Source organism: Haematobia irritans, chromosome 1 (genome assembly GCF_050003625.1).
Source record: "Haematobia irritans isolate KBUSLIRL chromosome 1, ASM5000362v1, whole genome shotgun sequence".
NCBI lineage: Eukaryota > Metazoa > Arthropoda > Insecta > Diptera > Muscidae > Haematobia > Haematobia irritans.
In genome coordinates this window covers 136,539,092-136,559,343 of record NC_134397.1, presented here as the reverse complement: position 1 = coordinate 136,559,343, position 20,252 = coordinate 136,539,092, and the positions used below count along the sequence as shown (strand labels likewise).

The 20,252-nt window shown below is 34.0% G+C and overlaps 2 protein-coding genes and 4 long non-coding RNA genes across 7 annotated transcripts; 1 reads left to right on the top strand and 5 right to left on the bottom strand.

The window, feature by feature from the left end:
* Positions 1 to 468: 468 nt before the first annotated feature.
* Positions 469 to 964, bottom strand: LOC142242505 (uncharacterized). Its single transcript, XR_012724126.1, has 2 exons — positions 740 to 964; positions 469 to 682 (listed from the first exon to the last, which is right to left on the bottom strand). It is a non-coding gene; the product is annotated as an uncharacterized LOC142242505 (long non-coding RNA).
* Positions 965 to 9,043: 8,079 nt separating this feature from the next.
* On the bottom strand, positions 9,044 to 10,214 carry LOC142242502 (uncharacterized). The gene is made up of 2 exons (XM_075314086.1): positions 9,978 to 10,214; positions 9,044 to 9,914 (listed from the first exon to the last, which is right to left on the bottom strand). Exons 1-2 carry the CDS (start codon positions 10,069 to 10,071, stop codon positions 9,337 to 9,339), a joined length of 672 nt encoding a protein of 223 aa, XP_075170201.1. The 5' UTR covers positions 10,072 to 10,214; the 3' UTR covers positions 9,044 to 9,336.
* Positions 10,215 to 12,999: 2,785 nt separating this feature from the next.
* LOC142242494 (uncharacterized) lies at positions 13,000 to 14,407 on the bottom strand. 2 transcript variants are annotated; one of them, XM_075314062.1, is made up of 2 exons: positions 14,254 to 14,407; positions 13,000 to 14,178 (listed from the first exon to the last, which is right to left on the bottom strand). In XM_075314062.1, exons 1-2 carry the CDS (start codon positions 14,258 to 14,260, stop codon positions 13,577 to 13,579), a joined length of 609 nt encoding a protein of 202 aa, XP_075170177.1. In that variant the 5' UTR covers positions 14,261 to 14,407; the 3' UTR covers positions 13,000 to 13,576. The 2 variants fall into 2 exon arrangements, with proteins under 2 accessions (XP_075170177.1, XP_075170187.1); XM_075314072.1 differs by having other exon boundaries at positions 13,000 to 14,197; positions 14,254 to 14,375.
* Positions 14,408 to 15,887: 1,480 nt separating this feature from the next.
* LOC142242489 (uncharacterized) lies at positions 15,888 to 16,329 on the bottom strand. The gene is made up of 2 exons (XR_012724122.1): positions 16,166 to 16,329; positions 15,888 to 16,097 (listed from the first exon to the last, which is right to left on the bottom strand). It is a non-coding gene; the product is annotated as an uncharacterized LOC142242489 (long non-coding RNA).
* Positions 16,330 to 18,144: 1,815 nt separating this feature from the next.
* On the top strand, positions 18,145 to 19,036 carry LOC142242482 (uncharacterized). The gene is made up of 3 exons (XR_012724120.1): positions 18,145 to 18,456; positions 18,521 to 18,631; positions 18,697 to 19,036. It is a non-coding gene; the product is annotated as an uncharacterized LOC142242482 (long non-coding RNA).
* A 380-nt stretch (positions 19,037 to 19,416) lies between these two features.
* LOC142242477 (uncharacterized) lies at positions 19,417 to 19,915 on the bottom strand. Its single transcript, XR_012724118.1, has 2 exons — positions 19,685 to 19,915; positions 19,417 to 19,627 (listed from the first exon to the last, which is right to left on the bottom strand). It is a non-coding gene; the product is annotated as an uncharacterized LOC142242477 (long non-coding RNA).
* Positions 19,916 to 20,252: the final 337 nt, after the last annotated feature.

Sequence of the window (20,252 nt, the reverse complement as noted above, 5' to 3'; positions counted from 1 at the left end):
AGTCTCAGTAATAATGAAACAACCAAAAAGTCAATTGAAAAGCCAAAGGGAAATGCGTTTCTATTATTTAAAATAGAATCCTTTTATGAATGATACAAGGTGGGTATTAAGTTCGAGTTTAGCCGCTAAAATCGCCATTTCTTCACGATTACTTTTCTTAATTAATCCAGTTTAAAAAATAAAAACTTTTTGAAAATTTGCTTTGGGCTATTTCCCTGCCAACATTTTTTGAATTTGGGGACTCTTTTGAGAATCCCCACTACGTCGAAAACAATCATATACGACATCAAAAACTCGTCGGAAAAGCGCCGTCACTATTGAGAAGTTGTACCACGCGAAGTTACTACAAAAATGTTTCGCATGAGTGCAATTATTAGGTGCCTTTATAGATCAATTTAGAACGACGCCAATAAGGGACCCTCCAAACAATCAGAAAAAGTGCATTTTAAGATAGTTGTAAAAGAATCATTGTGGTCGAGTAAAACACGTTTGTTTAGATATTTATTAATTTGATTAAACATTTACAAATTCTTAAAAATATAACATTTATACCACTATCACATTACATTTAACATAATTTTTGGCATTAATGATGATGTTGAGTTACAAGTAGCGAGTTACATGTTGCTGCGTCTATCAACCAGTGTTTTTATTCCATGGAGGCAGCGTGTCTGTAAAATATCTGAAAAACAATCACTTTATTCCATTTGGAAAATCACCAAATTGTTCACCAATATACCTTTCACAATTTTAAGCGTATAATCTATGTTTTCAGAACTTTATTTTCGTTTTCATTTAATTAAAATATAACAAGCTGGTTGCGCTTGGCGTTTCACAAAAAAAATGGCTTTTTTAACAGTAGGGATGGCAAATTACTTGCATGTACTTTTTGATGTACCTTTTCATGATGGTTGAAGTGACATTTACGAGTCTGTGGTAACGATGAGGTTGAAATGGAACTTTGAAATGCTGGCAGGGTTGCAACAAATATTTTTAATGTTATGCCTTTTTTACTTATTTAGTTTTCACTTTTGCGATTTTAGCGGCTAAACTCGAACTTAATACCCACTATCAAGGCATATTAATTAAAGGTTTAATTAATATGCCTTGATAAAATAGAAGCCTTTTACGCATGATACAAGGTGGGTATTAAGTTCGAGTTTAGCCGCTAAAATCGCCATTTTCTCAGGATTACTTTTCTTAATTAATCCAGTTTAAAAAATAAAAACTTTTTGAAATTTTGCTTTGGGCTATTTGCAACAAATATTTTTAATGTTATACCTTTTTTACTGATTTAGTTTTCACTTTAGCGATTTTAGCGGCTAAACTCGAACTTAATACCCACTATGGCTGTCACCCGGCATAAACCCGTGATTAATCACTAATCCCAGTATTCTTTATTTAGAATCTCTAGATTTTTCGGGATCCCGAAAAACTTATTCCAATTTGTTAAATTTGTGGCTTTTTAGCATCATTTATTAATAAATTGGAGTCTCCATTCACTGCAAACGGCCCTTAGATTTCATACCCGACAAATTGAGTTAATAGTGTAGGATCTCACCCAGATTTACCCAATGAAAAGACGGACGTTTTCTTAAACGTTATAATTCATAGTTTATTATTAATTAAATTACGATGGCGATGTGGATATGAATATTTGGTAATTTTAACAATGTTTCATTTAACACTAAACTAGTTGAAACGACCGTACACGATTTCTCTATCGACTCTTGTTAACAACTCCCTCCTTGTCTTCTTTTACAAATTCATCAAACTCTAACCAGCGGTGAGAGGAGACTGGAAAGGAACCGTTACAATGAGTATAACTATTTGTGCATATGTATGTGTAAGTCAGTGAGATGGTTTGTCTACCTATTCGCTGTTCTCTTTGTTGTTGTAAAGTGTCATACCTCTGATCGACACCCTACATTCGGCCCTCCTGACGTTGCTTCGCCCCCGAAGCCGAACACCATGGCTTCATATATTCTAATACGGTATGGCATCGTCTCGTACCTTCACCTTCTCCGACCTTCTCGACTTCATATCTATCATGGTTCAACTTTGATGTGATCTTATATGGACCGAGGAATTTCGGTCGCAATTTCATACCTGTTCCATACTGGGTTCGCTTAATGGCTACCAGGTCTCCAACTTTATATTCACGACCAGGAATACGATTCTTATCAAATCCCTTTTTATTCTCGGCTTGAATTTCTAAAATCTTCCGTCTAGCTTCATTCCGAATTTCATCTCGTTCTTGTTGCAATTCTTCCAAGGATAATTCTTCCAGCATTCTCTGAATCTCAAGATCGTTCTTCGTTCTCATGTTGACTCCAGTTAAAATCTTGAATGGGGTGTTTCCAGTGCTTCGTGATGGGGTATTATTAACAATTTGTTGTACACGTTCCACATAACGATACCATAAATCAGGTTTCTCTGCACACATTTTGGCTAACATGGGCACAATTATTCTGTTCATGCGCTCCACTTGACCGTTACCTCTTGGAACTCCTGTCGCAATAAGTAGATGTTGGATATTTTCTTGTTCACAGTACTCTCTAAACTGGTTAGATGTAAAAGCACTACCCCTATCAGAAATAATTCTCTGCGGATTTCCAAAAATAAAAGATTGTTTTTGTAGCCTCTCTACCACTTCGTTGCTTCCCGTACTTTTTGTTGGATAAAGCCACACAAATTTGGAAAATGCGTCAACTACAACCAATATGTGATTGTATCTCTTCTTCGTCGTCTCTAATGGTCCAACATGGTCGATGTGATACGTCACCAGCGGTTTGTCCGATTTACCGATCGGTTGAAGCAACCCCTCTTTCTTGCCCAATTTAGCATCGGTGATGATGCACTCGATACAATTTTTCACAACAGAACTCGCTTTTGTTTCCAGCTTCGGAATATAAAACTCCTTTTCTACGACATCCATCGTCTTCTTTACAGAAAAATGGCCCTGGCGATGAGCTATTTCAATAATCTCCTTTTCCATACTCTCTGGAATTACAATCAGCTGCTTCGCCACATCCTTGTAAAGTACTCCATATTCCATAAAATAATCTTCATAATCGCTTTTCTCTAAAATTTTCCTCACGGCTCTAACCCAATCATCACACTCTTGGGCTTTTTGGATACGATGTTGTAGTGTATCATTTATCATCAAACAAGCAAATCGGCTCAGTGCATCGACATGCCTCATTTTGGTCCCAGCACGATGTTCAATAGTATAATCGAACTCTTGTAAAAACATCGCCCATCTTGAAATGCGAGCTGGTACATCTTCTTTTTTCATAGTCATTGCCACAGCATTACAATCTGTCACAATTTTTATTTTGACTCCTAAGACATACACGCGCCACTTTTTGAGAGCTTCAATGATGGCCAACACCTCCAACTCATAAGAATGATATTTTTCCTCATATGTTGTTGTTTTGCGGCTCATGAATTCAACAGGGTGCAAACACTGGTCCTCCGAATCTCTCTGCAAAAGTACACCACCATAACCGTACTTGCTAGCGTCTGTATGTATTTCTGTTTCCGCTTTAGGGTTGTATAGTCGCAACACAGAATCACTGGATAACGCCATTTTCAACTGTTCAACCGCTAACAACTCTTTATCCCCCATTTTGAACACAGAATTTTTCCGTAAAAGATCCGTCAATGGCTTAGCTATCAATGCGTAATCTTTTATGAACCGACGGAAAAATGAAGCCATGCCCAAAAAACGTTGAACACCTTTTACACTTGATGGCACGGGGTAATTTCTAATTGCCTTTATTTTCTCCTCTGTTGGTGATATGGATGAATTTTGAATAACGTATCCTAAGAAAATAATCTTGCGTCGCAGAAATTGACATTTACTCCACTTAACCTGCATCCCGTTTAACGACGCGACTCGCAGTACTCTTTTCAATTTCTCCACACCCTCTGTCTCATCTACTGAAGGGATAACTATGTCATCCATGTAAACGATAATTGTGCCATCCCTTATTAACTCGTGGAACACTGTAGATATATATCGACAAAATACTGCAGGTGAGTTAGTCAACCCAAATGGCACGAATTGAAATTCAAACTGACCGCTAGGGGTCACGAATGATGTATACTTCTTAGATTCTTCCGCTACGGGTACATGGAAGGAACCATTTTTTAAGTCGATTGTCGTATACACCTTTGCTTCCTGTAGTCTCTGTACCACATCGTCAATCACCGCAGTTGGAAAATTATCACGCACAATCTTCTGATTTAAACGCCGATAATCGCAGCAAAGTCTCTTCGACCCATCTTTTTTTGACACCAAAACAACTGGCGAGCAATACTCCGAACAACTAGGTCTAATAATACCCTCCTTTAACCATTCTTGGATTTGGCTGTCAATTAGTTGCTGCTCTACATATGGCACTCTTCTCGGACGACTAGTCACTGGAATTTCATCCAATAAAACTATTTTCATTTCTACCGGGTATTTTTCAGGCCTCTCTGGTTTATAATGGAAAATCGAACTCTGAACTTTCTTTCTCAACTCCGGTACCAAATGACTCAAATCTGGATCTCTATCGGTAACTTTCTCATATGACATCGAATTAATTATAGCTCGAAACTCAACACCAAGCTCGGGAATTGAATTGACGTTCAAATCTCGAGATGGGTTCGCCTCACTCTCTTTGGTTGCTATTTCCGACAAATCGGTGTCTTGAGTTTTCTCCATATCAACTGATAAAATACTTCGCTCGTATGTACTAACAGCCTCTACTTTACCTCTAAACCGAGCGCCTTTTGAATCAATAATCAAATCTATTTTATGCAAAACGTCATTGCCTATAACCGCATCGTACAATATATCACTTTCCTTGACTATATAGAAAACTATATCCAGTCTCTCTGCATCCAATTTCACCAATGTCTTAACAAAGCCTATAGTGGTAATATTTCTACCACCTATACCACTAAGTATTCTCTTCTCAGGCTCAACATCAACATCACACAGGTTCAGTAGAGTATCGTATCGCAAAAGGCTGAGATCACTGCCTGTATCTATCAATGCCGATACACTCTTCCCGTAGATCAACACGTCCTTAAAAATTCTTCTAGGAGATCCTGCTACTTCATTTGTCAACGTGTGTACGTTTCTGCTCTCAGTCCTGGGTGCTTCTTCTTTTTTTGCAGATGGGCATTCGTACGACTTATGCCCAAACCCTTTGCACTTGAAACACTTCAAATCTTTGGACGGACACCCCTTCGACATATGACCCATTTCGCCACACTTGTAACAGCGTACCAAATTCTCAGGTTTCATATTTTGCGTCGAATTCTTTTCATATCGTGGTCTGGCTACTTACTCGGTTTTGTCGTAGTACTAATTTTCTCATATACGACGATTTTCTCTTTCAACTCCGCTATCGTGGTTGCCTGATACAAGACGGCTTTGTTGGCGCTGGAGTCTGGTACTCCCTGGACGAAGTACTCAATAACACTATTTTCGTCTAATTTTATAGAATGGCCAATTTCCATCAAACTGTATAAATATTGGCGATAACTCTCATCTGGTCTCTTTCTTCTATTCTCCAATAATTTATGGACACTCATGTACGACATAGTAGCACCAAATTCATTTTGCAAAATTTTTCTAAGAACACCCCAGTCCCTTACGTTCGATTGACTGCGCACGAAGGTTCTGGCTGCTCCTGTCAACAGCTGTTTTGCGTAAATATATTTCTGAAGGTCATTCCACTTTAAAATGTGAGCACAATCTTCGAATTCTTGAACCCATGTTTTGATATCGGGACTTCCTTCACCCGAAAATTTAGATAAAGAGTCTTCAATATCTTTTAAAGTGAAACGAGACTGTTCTGCTCCTACCACTGTCTCCGCGGCTTCAGAGGCTGCGTCGCTAACGTCAGAGGCCCTATCTATGTCTATAGGAGGACTGTAATGTCGAATAAGACGTTCTTGTAAATCAGTTTTTGCACCAGTGGCATCAAGACCTAACTCCTGTGCTTGAGCCCTAAGCTCCTCAACAGTCATTACTAAAATATCGCGCAATAACATTCTCAAGTGTAAGGTCGTTTCTCACAAAATATTTTCTCGTTAACTAACAGAATATTTCACGATCAAATTATTCTCTAATAATTGAATTGGAATTTCAATTTAATTTTATTTACTTCAATCTCTTTAATTTATTAAAAATAACCTCTCACACTTATTTACTCTCATTGATACTCAAAATTCATTCCTCTAATTCACTCTCTTAATACTTATAAATTATTCACAAGAGAAATCAAATATTAAAGGAACATACATCAAAACAATTGTACTCATCTCTATACAAAATATCTCCTTTGACGCTTTCTCCTTCTCTGCTCTGCTCACTCGAACGATCTCTCGCTTGACCGTTTACTCTCACAACTGCACAACTCTGGCACTCGTTGCTTTGTGCTTTCCTCTAATTCGCTTCACTGCACTTTTTCTCGATTGTCTTCACACGAATGACATCGAAATCTTAGCGGATTTTTTCTGTCCTCTTTTATGCAAATTTCTTCCACAATTTTGCAATCATCGAAATCATAACGGATTTTCTTATTCCTCTTTCACAATGTTCTTCAAAAATGCACGGTCTTTATTACATAATTTTTCAGTTCAAAATCACTTAATTATGCATTGAAATTTTTGTAACTCCACAGTTTTAGACACCACTTATATTTTCCATAAATATGTTTTTATATTCAAACAACTCAAGTTTTTATGTTTATATCGTCTAGTTCAATTATTTTTATGCACCATCTCGTATTTGTAAAAAAGTATTTTTCCCACTCTATTTTTTCCACTGTATTAATTTATGTGTTTTGGCGAACAACAAACAGAGTTTTTTTTTTTTATATCCACTATTCACTGCCATGAATTTCCAATGTCACTTCAGGGGTAAATGTTTTTGTGGGATCCCGGTTGAGCCCCCAAATTTGTAGGATCTCACCCAGATTTACCCAATGAAAAGACGGACGTTTTCTTAAACGTTATAATTCATAGTTTATTATTAATTAAATTACGATGGCGATGTGGATATGAATATTTGGTAATTTTAACAATGTTTCATTTAACACTAAACTAGTTGAAACGACCGTACACGATTTCTCTATCGACTCTTGTTAACAACTCCCTCCTTGTCTTCTTTTACAAATTCATCAAACTCTAACCAGCGGTGAGAGGAGACTGGAAAGGAACCGTTACAATGAGTATAACTATTTGTGCATATGTATGTGTAAGTCAGTGAGATGGTTTGTCTACCTATTCGCTGTTCTCTTTGTTGTTGTAAAGTGTCATACCTCTGATCGACACCCTACAATAGACATTTATATTACACCTTGAGTAAGAATTTATTATACATGAGGTATACTATAAAAAGGACAATTTCATCAAAAATAGAAGTAAACGATAAGGTCCTCCTTTGAACAATGAGTTTATGTGAAATGGAATTCTTGCCATAAGGTGAGTACTATGTTCGTATTTTTCACCAAAACACTAAATTAAAAGTACAAAAATCTATATGAAGACGATTATGTTTATAAAAAGTCTTCCGAAATAATGAATGGAAAAGATCTAAGGAATTGATTGTGAACCATTTTGTATTTATAATTTAATTAAATTAAAAAAGTAACCGTGAAAATAAGCGGGTTTTCAGCTTGAAAACTGAACAAGTACTTAGCTATATGAAATAAAAAGCAATGATAAAAGGTCCGTCGACGATATGACAAGATCGCGTTTATCTGATAAAAATTTGTATGGTTTGATATTTTTAAGAAGTTACTTAAAACGATGAAGTACCAAAGGATTAACACAAGAGGACGAAAAATCCTTAAAATTTTTTGCTATGTAAAGCTGAGTACTATGTTGAGTTTTCAAGCTGAAAACCAGCTTATTTTCACGGTTACTTTTTTAAATTAATTTAGAAATATAAAATGATACGCATTCAATTCCTTACATCTTTCCCATCCATTATTTGACAAGACTTGATAAAAAATAATCTTCATATATATTTTTCTACTTTTAATTTAGTGTTTTGGTAAAAAACCGAACATAGTACACACCTTAAAGCTGAGTACTATGTTCAGTTTTCAAGCTGAAAACCCGCTTATTTTCACGGTTACTTTTTTAATTTAATTAAATTATAAATACAAAATGGTTCACAATCAATTCCTTAGATCTTTTCCATTCATTATTTCGCAAGACATTTTATAAATATAATCGTCTTCATATAGATTTTTGTACTTTTAATTTAGTGTTTTGGTGAAATATACGGACATAGTACTCATCTTAAGTTAGCGATATGAAATAGCTTTTTAATTTATTTGTATCATATTTTTGTGTTTCTTTGCTTGATGTTGTTTAGTTTGACAAAGTGTTCGTTAAATGTGATAGCAATTTGAAATGGCTTTTTTAACCCTGGAAAGTCATCCTTATTTTTTGTACACTAACGTCATCCTTCGTCATTTTGACTACGGCATATTTCAAGACGCTATAATTTGCATTTTGAGCAAAAATGAGAACAAAATTTGAGAATATTTTCTTATTCAATATGTTTTTAATTAGTATACAATAAAAATTCATAAAATAGTTTAATTAGTATAGCTTAAATTTATCATTTCCCAATCGACTAAAATACATTTTAGATCGAAATTGAAATTATGCGTCGTCATTTTGACGAAGGATGACTGTCCAGGGTTAAATTACTCTTATGTTATTTTGTCAATAAAACTGAATTAAACTAAATTGACTTAATTTACAACAAATATAGATTTTTATCACTGAAAATATTTAAAAAATCCCGAAAATTTCGGGATCCAGAAAAAAAATCCCTGAAAGTCCCGGCATTCTATATTTTGAAATCCCGAATCCCTGGATTTATAAAAATCGATCCCGAATGGCAACCCTAGTACCCACCTTTACATCGGAACTGGAATTGAACCCAGTATGTTTTTAACTTCCAAAAAATGAAAAACGATACCTAAAACTATGATGTTCCGAATATTTTTAAACACAAGTATTAATATATGTTGAATAAAGAAGTATATAACATACATCTACATTTTATTTTTAATGACCTTCTAATTACTAATTAATAATACTTTAGTAATACTTAAAAATACGTGATTATAAATATTTATATACATAAGATGAAATAAATATATAAATAAGAATTATTTAGCCATAATAATTACATACACATCCATGCTACATACAATAAATGATAACAATTGGAGAGCAATATTAGAAAATTATAGGAAAGTCCATATATTTTACTACAGTTGACTAGATTACAAACTCGTTAAACAAAACCTAAGACATTTCTTCATTATTTTCACTCATGATTCGACGTGTTCTTGTGGTCGAATTTGATGATCGCGGTGTACCATCATTAGATGTGGTCACAGAGTACAATTGACTTGTCTTCGATTTACGAGGCGCAAGGGGAAAATTATTGCGACTAATAGGTGTTGATATATGAGTGGGTGCCATTGGGCTATCCAATTCTTCTTGGCAAATTCGCTGTATAGCTCTAACCCTAACTACGGGCCTATTTATTTGATTGATATTTAAACGCCCGGCACTAGTCTCTTCTACCATCTCATAAACTTGACTTGGTGGTAAAACTTGATTAACGCTTACACTTTCCAGTACGTCAACGGGTTTCTTTACAGTTTCCTTATGTTTGATTTTACCACGAACATACTTTTCAAAATTTCTTTTGTTTAAGAGTTTCATGTGGCCAGAAAATCCTTTTCCGGTTGTATTAAAAATTTGCTCCGATTCTCTTAATGTTGTCAGATATTTTTTAATTAATGTTTCTCTCTGTTTGGTTAAGACAATGGCATATTTGCTTGCGATATAAGTGTATATGCCACGTAATGTAATACCTATGTAATATAATATATATATATATAATGGTAATATGAAGTAAATAAATTAAAAGTAATAACCTTTGCGTGCTTTGCATTCCATGAATGCTTCATCAACCATTTTATTGGTAGTTGGTAGTTTCCTCGTAGTTGTTTTGTTTTGTATTTCATTCATCCCAAACGAATCAAAATCAAAATTGTTTTTATTTTTGCAGACTGTTGTATTGTTTTGGTTTTTAAGTGAATGAATAGCTAATAAAAATATTCTTGTTCTTTACATTTCTTTTGATTTCTAAACAAACATGGTATTTAACAAAAAAAAAAATAAAAACAATAAAAGAGGCAGAGGGGAAATGTCATAACAAGTATCGAATATACGATATTAGGATCATACGTGTTCGACATTTTCAGCTTTTAACTACGTACATAAAAACTAACACTCTGCACTCTTAGAAAAAATTCTGCTAAAAACAGCAGTCGATGTCTGTTGTTATATTTTTGTACTTCGCGTTCTAACGAACAACAATTTATAAATCTAGTTAGAAATTTTCCGCCAAAGCATATTTAAGAACCAAAAGCAGTTTTTGGTACAGTTTTTGCATATGTTACAAGCTCCTAAATAAGATCAGCAGACATTTTGTTTGCTGTTATGTCTCAATTTTATAAATAATCAGATTTTTTGGCAAATACTATAGATATTCATAAAATATTGTTTTAATTGTGTTAATCGGGGTTAAAAAATAGCAGACAATGTTTGCTATTTCAGCAAACAGTGACTGCTTTCCCTTTTTCACCAAACTTTTTGCTGCTTTAGCAGACTTTTCTGCTGTCCCTAACAAATCTCGGGTGTGGTTTTAAATTCGGTCCAAAATGTATGTTTTGAATTTCCGACCGCCTTAATACCCACTAGAGTGACCGCAACTTATATGGAGCAAAAAAATGTCGGAATCTTGTTCGCCTTAACTCCACAAACGAATTCCCTTTCCAGATATTGGGATAGCCAAAATTTGAGCCCGATTAAACGACGTTAACACGTGCCGCTCGTCGCTCAAAATTTGAAAAAAACTAATTTTTTGGCCAAAAAGTTGAAGTATTGAGCCATAACTCGAGAACGGTAAATAATAAATACAAAAATCACAAACGATAGCTTATTTTAAATTTCTGTTATGAACAAAATTGTTGTAACTCTGAGTCAAACCGAGTTACGCCAGCCTTTAGCTTCGAAAACGCGACCTGGTGCCACTAGGAGGGTATTACCCACCTTATTAAGTTCGAGTTTAGCCACTTAAATTATAAAAAATGTTAAAGCAGCATAACCAGGGCTGTGAAGTCGGAGTCTGAAGATATTGCTAGAGTTGGAGTCGTAAAAATTTTGCTCGACTCCGACTCCGGCTAAACTAAATTTTTTGAAACACTTCACATTTTTGTAACTAAGCAAGTGTTTACGCGAATTAGTTTCCATTGCATTATTAATTCGATCAATGTACGGCATGACTGTAAATGAAAAGCAACTTCCAATTACAGAGATCATTGGCTGAAACGATCCACCTTAAGGCGCACCACCATAACAATTTATTTGAAATATTATTTATTTTTTAAATTTTTTTTAAGACCATATTCCTATATACATACATATGTCGAATATTGGCAGAAAATTCTTTCAAACATTTAATTCTATAGAAAATTTTGTCAAAATTTTATTTCTATAGAAAATTTTTTCAAAATTTTATTTCTATAAAATCTTTGTCAACATTTTTTTCTTTAGATTTTTTGGTCAAAATTTTATTTCTATATAAAATTTTGTCAAAATTTTATATCTATATAAAATTTTGTCAACATTTTATATCTATAGAAAATTTTCTCAAAATTTTATTTCTTACTGACTCTCATTGATACACTCTAAAGGTAAGTACTATGTTCGGTTTTCGAGTTGAAATTTTAGCAGTTGAAATTGTCGGCCCCGCCCGACTTCACTGTCCTTATTTGGTTTTTACTAAAATTGTGTTTCGTCCCATAATGTTCGATTCAAATTTTAAGTACATAGATTTTGTAGAAGTTTATACAATTATGTCTAAATCGGTTCAGATTCAAATTTATGCATATGGGAATATAAACCTTTATATAGCTCGCAACAAATTTAAAGGATTTGAGATGGTAGCAATAATTTTGGTCCACAATGTTGTGAATGGTATAATAATGGTCCGTCTTCGAACTTTCTTTACTTGTCTATAAATACATATACTGTAGATCGTTGGTAGCTGCTCATATTGTGATGCATATTTATATCATTATTTTATTTATTAAACATAGGACTTAATACCCTCCTTTAAGGTTGATTTGGGGTATTCCCCATGAAACTATATCAAAATTTGCGTCAAAGACGTACAATTTTATACTTTCTACTGATTTAAATTTACTTTTCGTTTGTTTTTTAACTTCGAAATTATGTTATTAGTATTATTATTTTCCAACTACTTTTAAGTTTTTTCTATGTAATTATACAAACATCGGATAATCTTTCCTGTACTCTAATTATAAGAATCTACTATTCTTGTTGTACAGGTCTTTAAAATAAATAAATCAAATCAAATCGCGGCTAAACTCGACCTTAGTCCTCGCCTTTACGGGTCAACAGTCCCCATCTCCATTCGCTTTCTTCGAAGCATAAGGCATTGCTCTAAACTATGTGACGACTGGGCTTGTTGTAAGAAATGAATTGGGAGCCACCGTGGTGCAATGATTGGCATGCCCACCTTGCATACACAGGGTCGTGGTTTCAATCCCAATTTCAACCAAGCATCAAAAAGTTTTTCAGCGGTGGATTATCCCCTCTCAATAAAAATTAATCACGTATAAATTTACCAATAACGCCATTTTTTCGTTTAAAATTTTTGAGTCGAAAATTTCTAATTTCCTGCGGTCTAAGCCCCAACAGAGAAATTTTCTAGCTCGGCCAATCGACACATCCCACCTTAGTAGTAGGATTCCCTTATGTGCATATAGGAAACAACGTATGCATTTGTACAAATAATTTTCCGAATTTACTTTTATTCCGCTCTATATAGGAAAAAAATACTTCAATCATTAACCCTTGAAAAAGAAATTTGTTTAGAACTTAAATAGTTTTTTATTTCATAATTTATATACAAAATAAACTTATTTTAGTAACTTGCATAAAAGCAGCAATTCTCAATAAAGCATTAAAGAAAATATATTATTTATATTCACACTGTTAAGATACATATTTTTCTAAATTTACAATAATATAACGAAATATTAATGAAAATTAGATAAATTAAGGAAAAACGATACTTCGATATTTATAACAAATATTTTTATTATATAATATAAAAATATTTATAAATACAACATGAAAACGTAAATTTAAACATAATAACAAAAATACACAAAGAAAAAAACTGACAAATTCTTCTTACAAAATATACGATGACAGGTATATATTTCAATTTTTTTTTTTTTTTGGGTTTTCTGAAATCGAATAAGATTTTCTTAAATTATAAATGAAATAAGGGTATAAGAGTAGAATAAGGAAATAAGAGTAGAAAAGTTTATCCCAAAATTTAAATGAATATTCCGAATGTTGCTGAATGTTCTTTATAAAGTAAATAAAAATATTTCCAAACAAACCAAATAAACGACGAAAGCGAGTATCCATCATATCAGAAAACATCAGCAAGTTTCTTTTTTTTAAATGGCAATGAATGTCTCGTTGGAGTAGCATTATAGGTATCATATCCCATTGGTGATTTATCCTGCATAGATCCGAGCGGAGGCGTATCAAACACTGATGATCTTTTCTTCATTGGTTTAATTGTTATAGCACTGAAGTCTCCCAACTTTGTAGACATTGTTGTATTATCTTCAAATCTCGTTTCAGTGTCTTCAATATTTTCTTTCTCACTTTTGTTAGATTTGGACTTTTTTGATTTGGAAGATTGCGAAAATTTCAAACGGAATTCTTTAATGTTAGCCAGTTTAAGTCGTCCTCCTATACCTTTACCAGATAAGCTAACAATATCCTTCGTATCTTTTAGCACATTTAATTGTTTCTTTATAAGAGCTTTACGGACATTGCTCAATGTTATTACATATTTACCAGCAATATGAGTGAATAATTTTTGCAAGCTTATCCCTTTACTCGAGTGCAATTCCACTAGGGCTTCATTCACCATATCAACAGTCAGTGGCAAACGTTTCTTTACCACTTTAACCGTATACGAATGTGGTGCCGTAGATGGGTTGGTTGCATCGCGTTTAATAGCTGAAATATAAAGAAATTCCTTATAACCAAAATTGTTTTAAAGCCTCTAAAATTTCTACATGTATATTTATTTACCTGGCATCGTATGCTGGCAATTCTCTTTTCCAGAATGCCTTTTGGACGAAAATAAAATAACGGCAGTTTTCGATTGATGAACTACTATTCGAAAAGAAATGACAGTCGAATGACAGAAGGTTTGTTCGCGACATGCTGATAAAATTTATTATAATGCAAATAGTTTTACTAAATTGATGCGAATGATCATTCTCTCCTATATTTTGTCAAGATTTAACAGGAATATATTCGTTTTCAATTATATTTTTAATTATTAAAAATAAGTAACCATCAGGTTTTCAACTGGTTTTCATAATACCGACCTAGAAATGAAAGTGCAACGGTTTGTAAATGTAATGTGGGCTATGTTAATGCGCCTTACAGACTATCAGTTATTCCGGACGACAGTGCTCGTGTCGAACATATCCCACATATTGGACACATTATAAGTTAAGTCCGAAGGCATAATCGATACTGCTGCATGTTTATGGGATCATTAATACATTTACCGATTATTTAGTCCTCGCAATCGATCCGGCACACTGTAAAGCGGACCTTAGACGGTCGGATAAACACTACGACAGAGGTTCGCCTATTTGTGTTTGTTCAAGTTTTACCCTCACACTGTACGAACAATTATGATAACAACATGAAGAAATAAGAAGAAGCATAAACACAAACAATGAAGGTGGACGAAAAGTTAGGTGTAAAGCCATTTTTTAGTAAAAATGGAAGAAACAATAAAAATTCCAAGCCGAATTAGCGATCCCTCATTAATTTCATCCCAGAAATGCTTGTTTTAATTATGAAAATAAATTTGTTTTTGCTAATGTTTGGCGAACATCCCCTTAAGGCCGGTATGCACCTCCAGCGAAAAATTTCATTCCCATAAGAAATGCATTGCTATTTATGCTAACGAAATTTTCGGTAGCGTTCAATTTTGTAAGCTGGTACGCACCTCTAATGAAAATAACAGGGTTGTCAAAAGCATATTTTGGCAGCAAACATTTAATTTATTACAATCATTGTGTGCGTAAAAGTTTTAAAAGGTCTGTAAATAATAAACAATTTATTTGAGGAATATTTGGAACATATATTAACAATTTTTAAAAGCGATTAGCTGGTTTAAAATTTATGTACACAGCCCTGTTTTTTTCGTTGTAGACTTAAATAAATTTTTGCTACCGAAAATTTCGCTAGAGGTGCATACCGGCCCTTACACGTGAAGATTTGTGCCTCCCAACCGGAAAAAATCAAAGTTGTTTTGATTTTATACCAACACGTCCCCGCAACACGCGAACATGGCCTTATACTACCGGATTTGTCGCCTCAACGTGTTGTGTCGCAGGGTTTATCCGACCGTATAATGTGCCCTTAAGATTCTTTACAAACACCGACATCCCAGCCAAAATTTTTTGAATTTGGGGGCGCTTCCGAGAATCCCCACTACGTCGAAAACAGTCGTATACGATATCTAAAACTTCTCGGGAAATCGCCGTCACTATTGAGAAGTTGTACCACGCCAAGTTACTACAAAAAAGTATCGCATGAGTGCAATTATTAGGAGCCCTTCTGGATACATTTAGAAGGACGCCGATAAGAGCCCCTTCAAACAATCAGACAAAGTGCATTTTAAGATAGTTGTAAAAGAATCATTGTGGTCAAATAAAACACGATTGTTTAGATGTTTATTAATTTTATGAAACATTTATAAATTCTCATAAATATAACATTTATACGGCTATCACATCACATTTAACACATTTTTATGCATTAATAAGAGATTGATGTTGAGTTACAAGTTGTAAGTTAAATGTTGTAGCGTCTATCAGCCAGTACTTTTATTCCCAATGGAGGCAGCGTGTCTGGAAAAATATTTGAAAAACTATCACTTTATTCCATTTGGAAAGTCAAAAATTGTTCACCAATTTACTTTTCACAATGTTAAGCGTAATAACTATGTTTTCAGCATTTTATTTTCGTTTTTATTTAAATAAAATATAACAAGCTGGTTGCGCTTGGCGTTTCACAAAAAATAAAATGGCTCTTCTAACAGTAGTGATGGCAAAATACTTTCATGTACATTTTGTACTTTTTGATATGCTTCCCCCATCACAGTTCGCGATGGTTGTGGTGACATTTACGAGACTGTGGTAGCGATGAGGATGAAAATGCTGGCAGGGATTCCGTCCGGAATAACTGATAGTCTGTAAAGCGCATTACGAAAGGTTTATGTTTTGTTAACGTAGGACAATCGTTTGTATTGACTGTAGGATATCAAAGTCCTTTATTCGCAAACAAACTAAATTTCCGTGTCTTGAGCTCAGTATGCAATGTATTTTTATGGGAGCAAAATGTAAACAATCGATAATAACGCCTCATGGAATTCGCAAATAAAGGGTGATTCTTTTGAGGTTAGGATTTTCATGCATTAGTATTTGACAGATCACGTGGGATTTCAGACATGGTGTCAAAGAGAAAGATGCTCAGTATGCTTTGACATTTCATCATGAATAGACTTACGATCTGCCACAACGTCGAATTTTCAGTGAATGGGCCCTAGAAAAGTTGGCAGAAAATCCGCTTTTTTATCGACAAATTTTGTTCAGCGATGAGGCTCATTTCTGGTTGAATGGCTACGTAAATAAGCAAAATTGCCGCATTTGGAGTGAAGAGCAACCAGAAGCCGTTCAAGAACTGCCCATGCATCCCGAAAAATGCACTGTTTGGTGTGGTTTGTACGCTGGTGGAATCATTGGACCGTATTTTTTCAAAGATGCTGTTGGACGCAACGTTACGGTGAATGGCGATCGCTATCGTTCGATGCTAACAAACTTTTTGTTGCCAAAAATGGAAGAACTGAACTTGGTTGACATGTGGTTTCAACAAGATGGCGCTACATGCCACACAGCTCGCGATTCTATGGCCATTTTGAGGGAAAACTTCGGAGAACAATTCATCTCAAGAAATGGACCGGTAAGTTGGCCACCAAGATCATGCGATTTGACGCCTTTAGACTATTTTTTGTGGGGCTACGTCAAGTCTAAAGTCTACAGAAATAAGCCAGCAACTATTCCAGCTTTGGAAGACAACATTTCCGAAGAAATTCGGGCTATTCCGGCCGAAATGCTCGAAAAAGTTGCCCAAAATTGGACTTTCCGAATGGACCACCTAAGACGCTGCCGCGGTCAACATTTAAATGAAATTATCTTCAAAAAGTAAATGTCATGGACCAATCTAACGTTTCAAATAAAGAACCGATGAGATTTTGCAAATTTTAAGCGTTTTTTTTTTTTAAAAGTTATCAAGCTCTTAACAAATCACCCTTTATATAGCAATGTAGGGCCTGTTCGAAACCGAAACTTTTTAGATATCAATTTACTATGGTAAAAAAAAACAATTGCTAATTTGGTGTACTAATAAAAATACTTTTTGTTCGTTTTGATATAATCAAAACATGCCTAGCCTAGTGATGTCGTAAATGTCAAGAATTTTCAATAAATGTCAAATTTCTTACTAGCCCCCTTGGCTAGTGAAATTATACTCACCTCGATTTACGTCAAATTTTTACCAATGCTAGTAAAAAGTTTCGATTTCGAACAGGCCCTTATAGGTAGCGGATATTTCGGCTAGAGGTGCATGCCGGCCTTTACACCATTGAAAAGGTTAGAAAAATTACGAACTTTAGTTTCAAACATCTTGAATTAAGTTGGAGCATTCAATTTTATTTCCATGGCCGAACAAGAAGTTTAAATCATGGGCCCATATGATAAAATTTTTTTATTTCGACAAAATGTTAAGATGACAAAATCATATGTTTATGGTGGTTGCAGCTCTCCACATGACACTGCATAGCAAATGCATCTGAAACCAAATCAGTCATTCCCCAATAAACACAGGATGAGCGTTTTTCAAATGCAACAACTTTTCAGTTTGAGGGTAAATATAATTTTCAACATAAATTCAACTTGACTTGAAATAGCTCATCTTCAATACATCTTCAAATTGTTTGCGAATTACTTCCAATTTGCCAAAATGTTGACGAAATCTTTGAAAAGGTGTTGAAGATAATATGAGAAAACTTTGACAAAACACTACCCTAAAATGCAACGAAAAAACCATGTGGTTTTCAATACTTATTTGTGCAACGAAGTTCGTGGTCAATTGCAAGAAATTAAAAAATGGAAAATTTTGGACAAATAACCAAATAGTTTATAAAAATAGGTAAGTGAAAATAAAAAATGAAATAAAACTTTAAGGAAGTCACTAAATGTATATCTCTTTGCAGAAAACTAAAATTATAGATTCTACGTTCTTGAAAACATTAAAGCATTTAGCTGACCGATGAAAAAATGGTGGACAATTAACTGGAAATGCTTCAAATAGTTTATAATAATTGGTACGTCAATATGAAAAATTAAATCAACACTTTAGAGAAGACACTAAATTTAAATCTCTTTGCAGTAAACTAAAATCTTTGGATGCTACATTCTTGCAAACATTAAGAAGCTGACCAATGAAAAATGAGTGGCTTATCGACAAGAAAAAGTTTCCAGAAACATTACAAGTGCAACCAATTAAAGTTGTTAAAAACGACAAATTGTTGAAATCAACAACTTCTGGATGAAAATGTGCATCACATCGTCAGTTTAATTCATATGCTATTATCAGTTAAAAATGGATATTTTGTGAATTCCTTCTGCTGGAAATCAATTCTAACACGCGGTCCAGTACGTTCCTAATTTCAAATTGCCCGCATGTTAATAAATATTAATGCTGTTTTATGACACCAAAAGGAAGGAAATCGAACTATCAATGCAAAAGTGTTTACTAATAATGTTTAAGATATTTAAAGTTTTGTTGTTTGTTTTTTTTTGTTCTTATTTGTTGAAATGTTTAATAAGATTTTTATTTATCAATTTGTATTGTCCCTGCCAACATTTTTTGAATTTGGGGACTCTTTTGAGAATCCCCACTACGTCGAAAACAATCATATACGACATCAAAAACTCGTCGGAAAAGCGCCGTCACTATTGAGAAGTTGTACCACGCCAAGTTACTACAAAAATGTTTCGCATGAGTGCAATTATTAGGTGCCTTTATAGATCAATTTAGAACGACGCCAATAAGGGACCCTCCAAACAATCAGAAAAAGTGCATTTTAAGATAGTTGTAAAAGAATCATTGTGGTCGAGTAAAACACGTTTGTTTAGATATTTATTAATTTGATTAAACATTTACAAATTCTTAAAAATATAACATTTATACCACTATCACATTACATTTAACATAATTTTTGGCATTAATGATGTTGAGTTACAAGTAGCGAGTTACATGTTGCTGCGTCTATCAACCAGTGTTTTTATTCCATGGAGGCAGCGTGTCTGTAAAATATCTGAAAAACAATCACTTTATTCCATTTGGAAAATCACCAAATTGTTCACCAATATACCTTTCACAATTTTAAGCGTATAATCTATGTTTTCAGAACTTTATTTTCGTTTTTATTTAATTAAAATATAACAAGCTGGTTGCGCTTGGCGTTTCACAAAAAAATGGCTTTTTTAACAGTAGGGATGGCAAATTACTTGCATGTACTTTTTGATGTACCTTTTCATGATGGTTGAAGTGACATTTACGAGTCTGTGGTAACGATGAGGTTGAAATGGAACTTTGAAATGCTGGCAGGGGTAGTGTATTATGTAGTGTAGTGTATTATTATATATTTTATTTTGATGAAAATGAATAAATTATAGAAAATTCATAGAATTTTGGCTTTGACTTTCAATTTGAAGTGGGGATATCATTCATACAAATTTAGGTTGAAAAGTATTTGCAACGATGTTAATTTTGAATTTGACTCGCATCGAAAATTGTTTGACAAATTTTTGAGTAGCGATGCATTTCAATTTGAGGATAACACTTGAGATATTATTGCTAATGTGTTGAATTTCACTGTTGAGGGTAATGTCTGTTTTTTGTTGAGAACGCGATTTTCTCAACAATTTCTCAACTTGAAT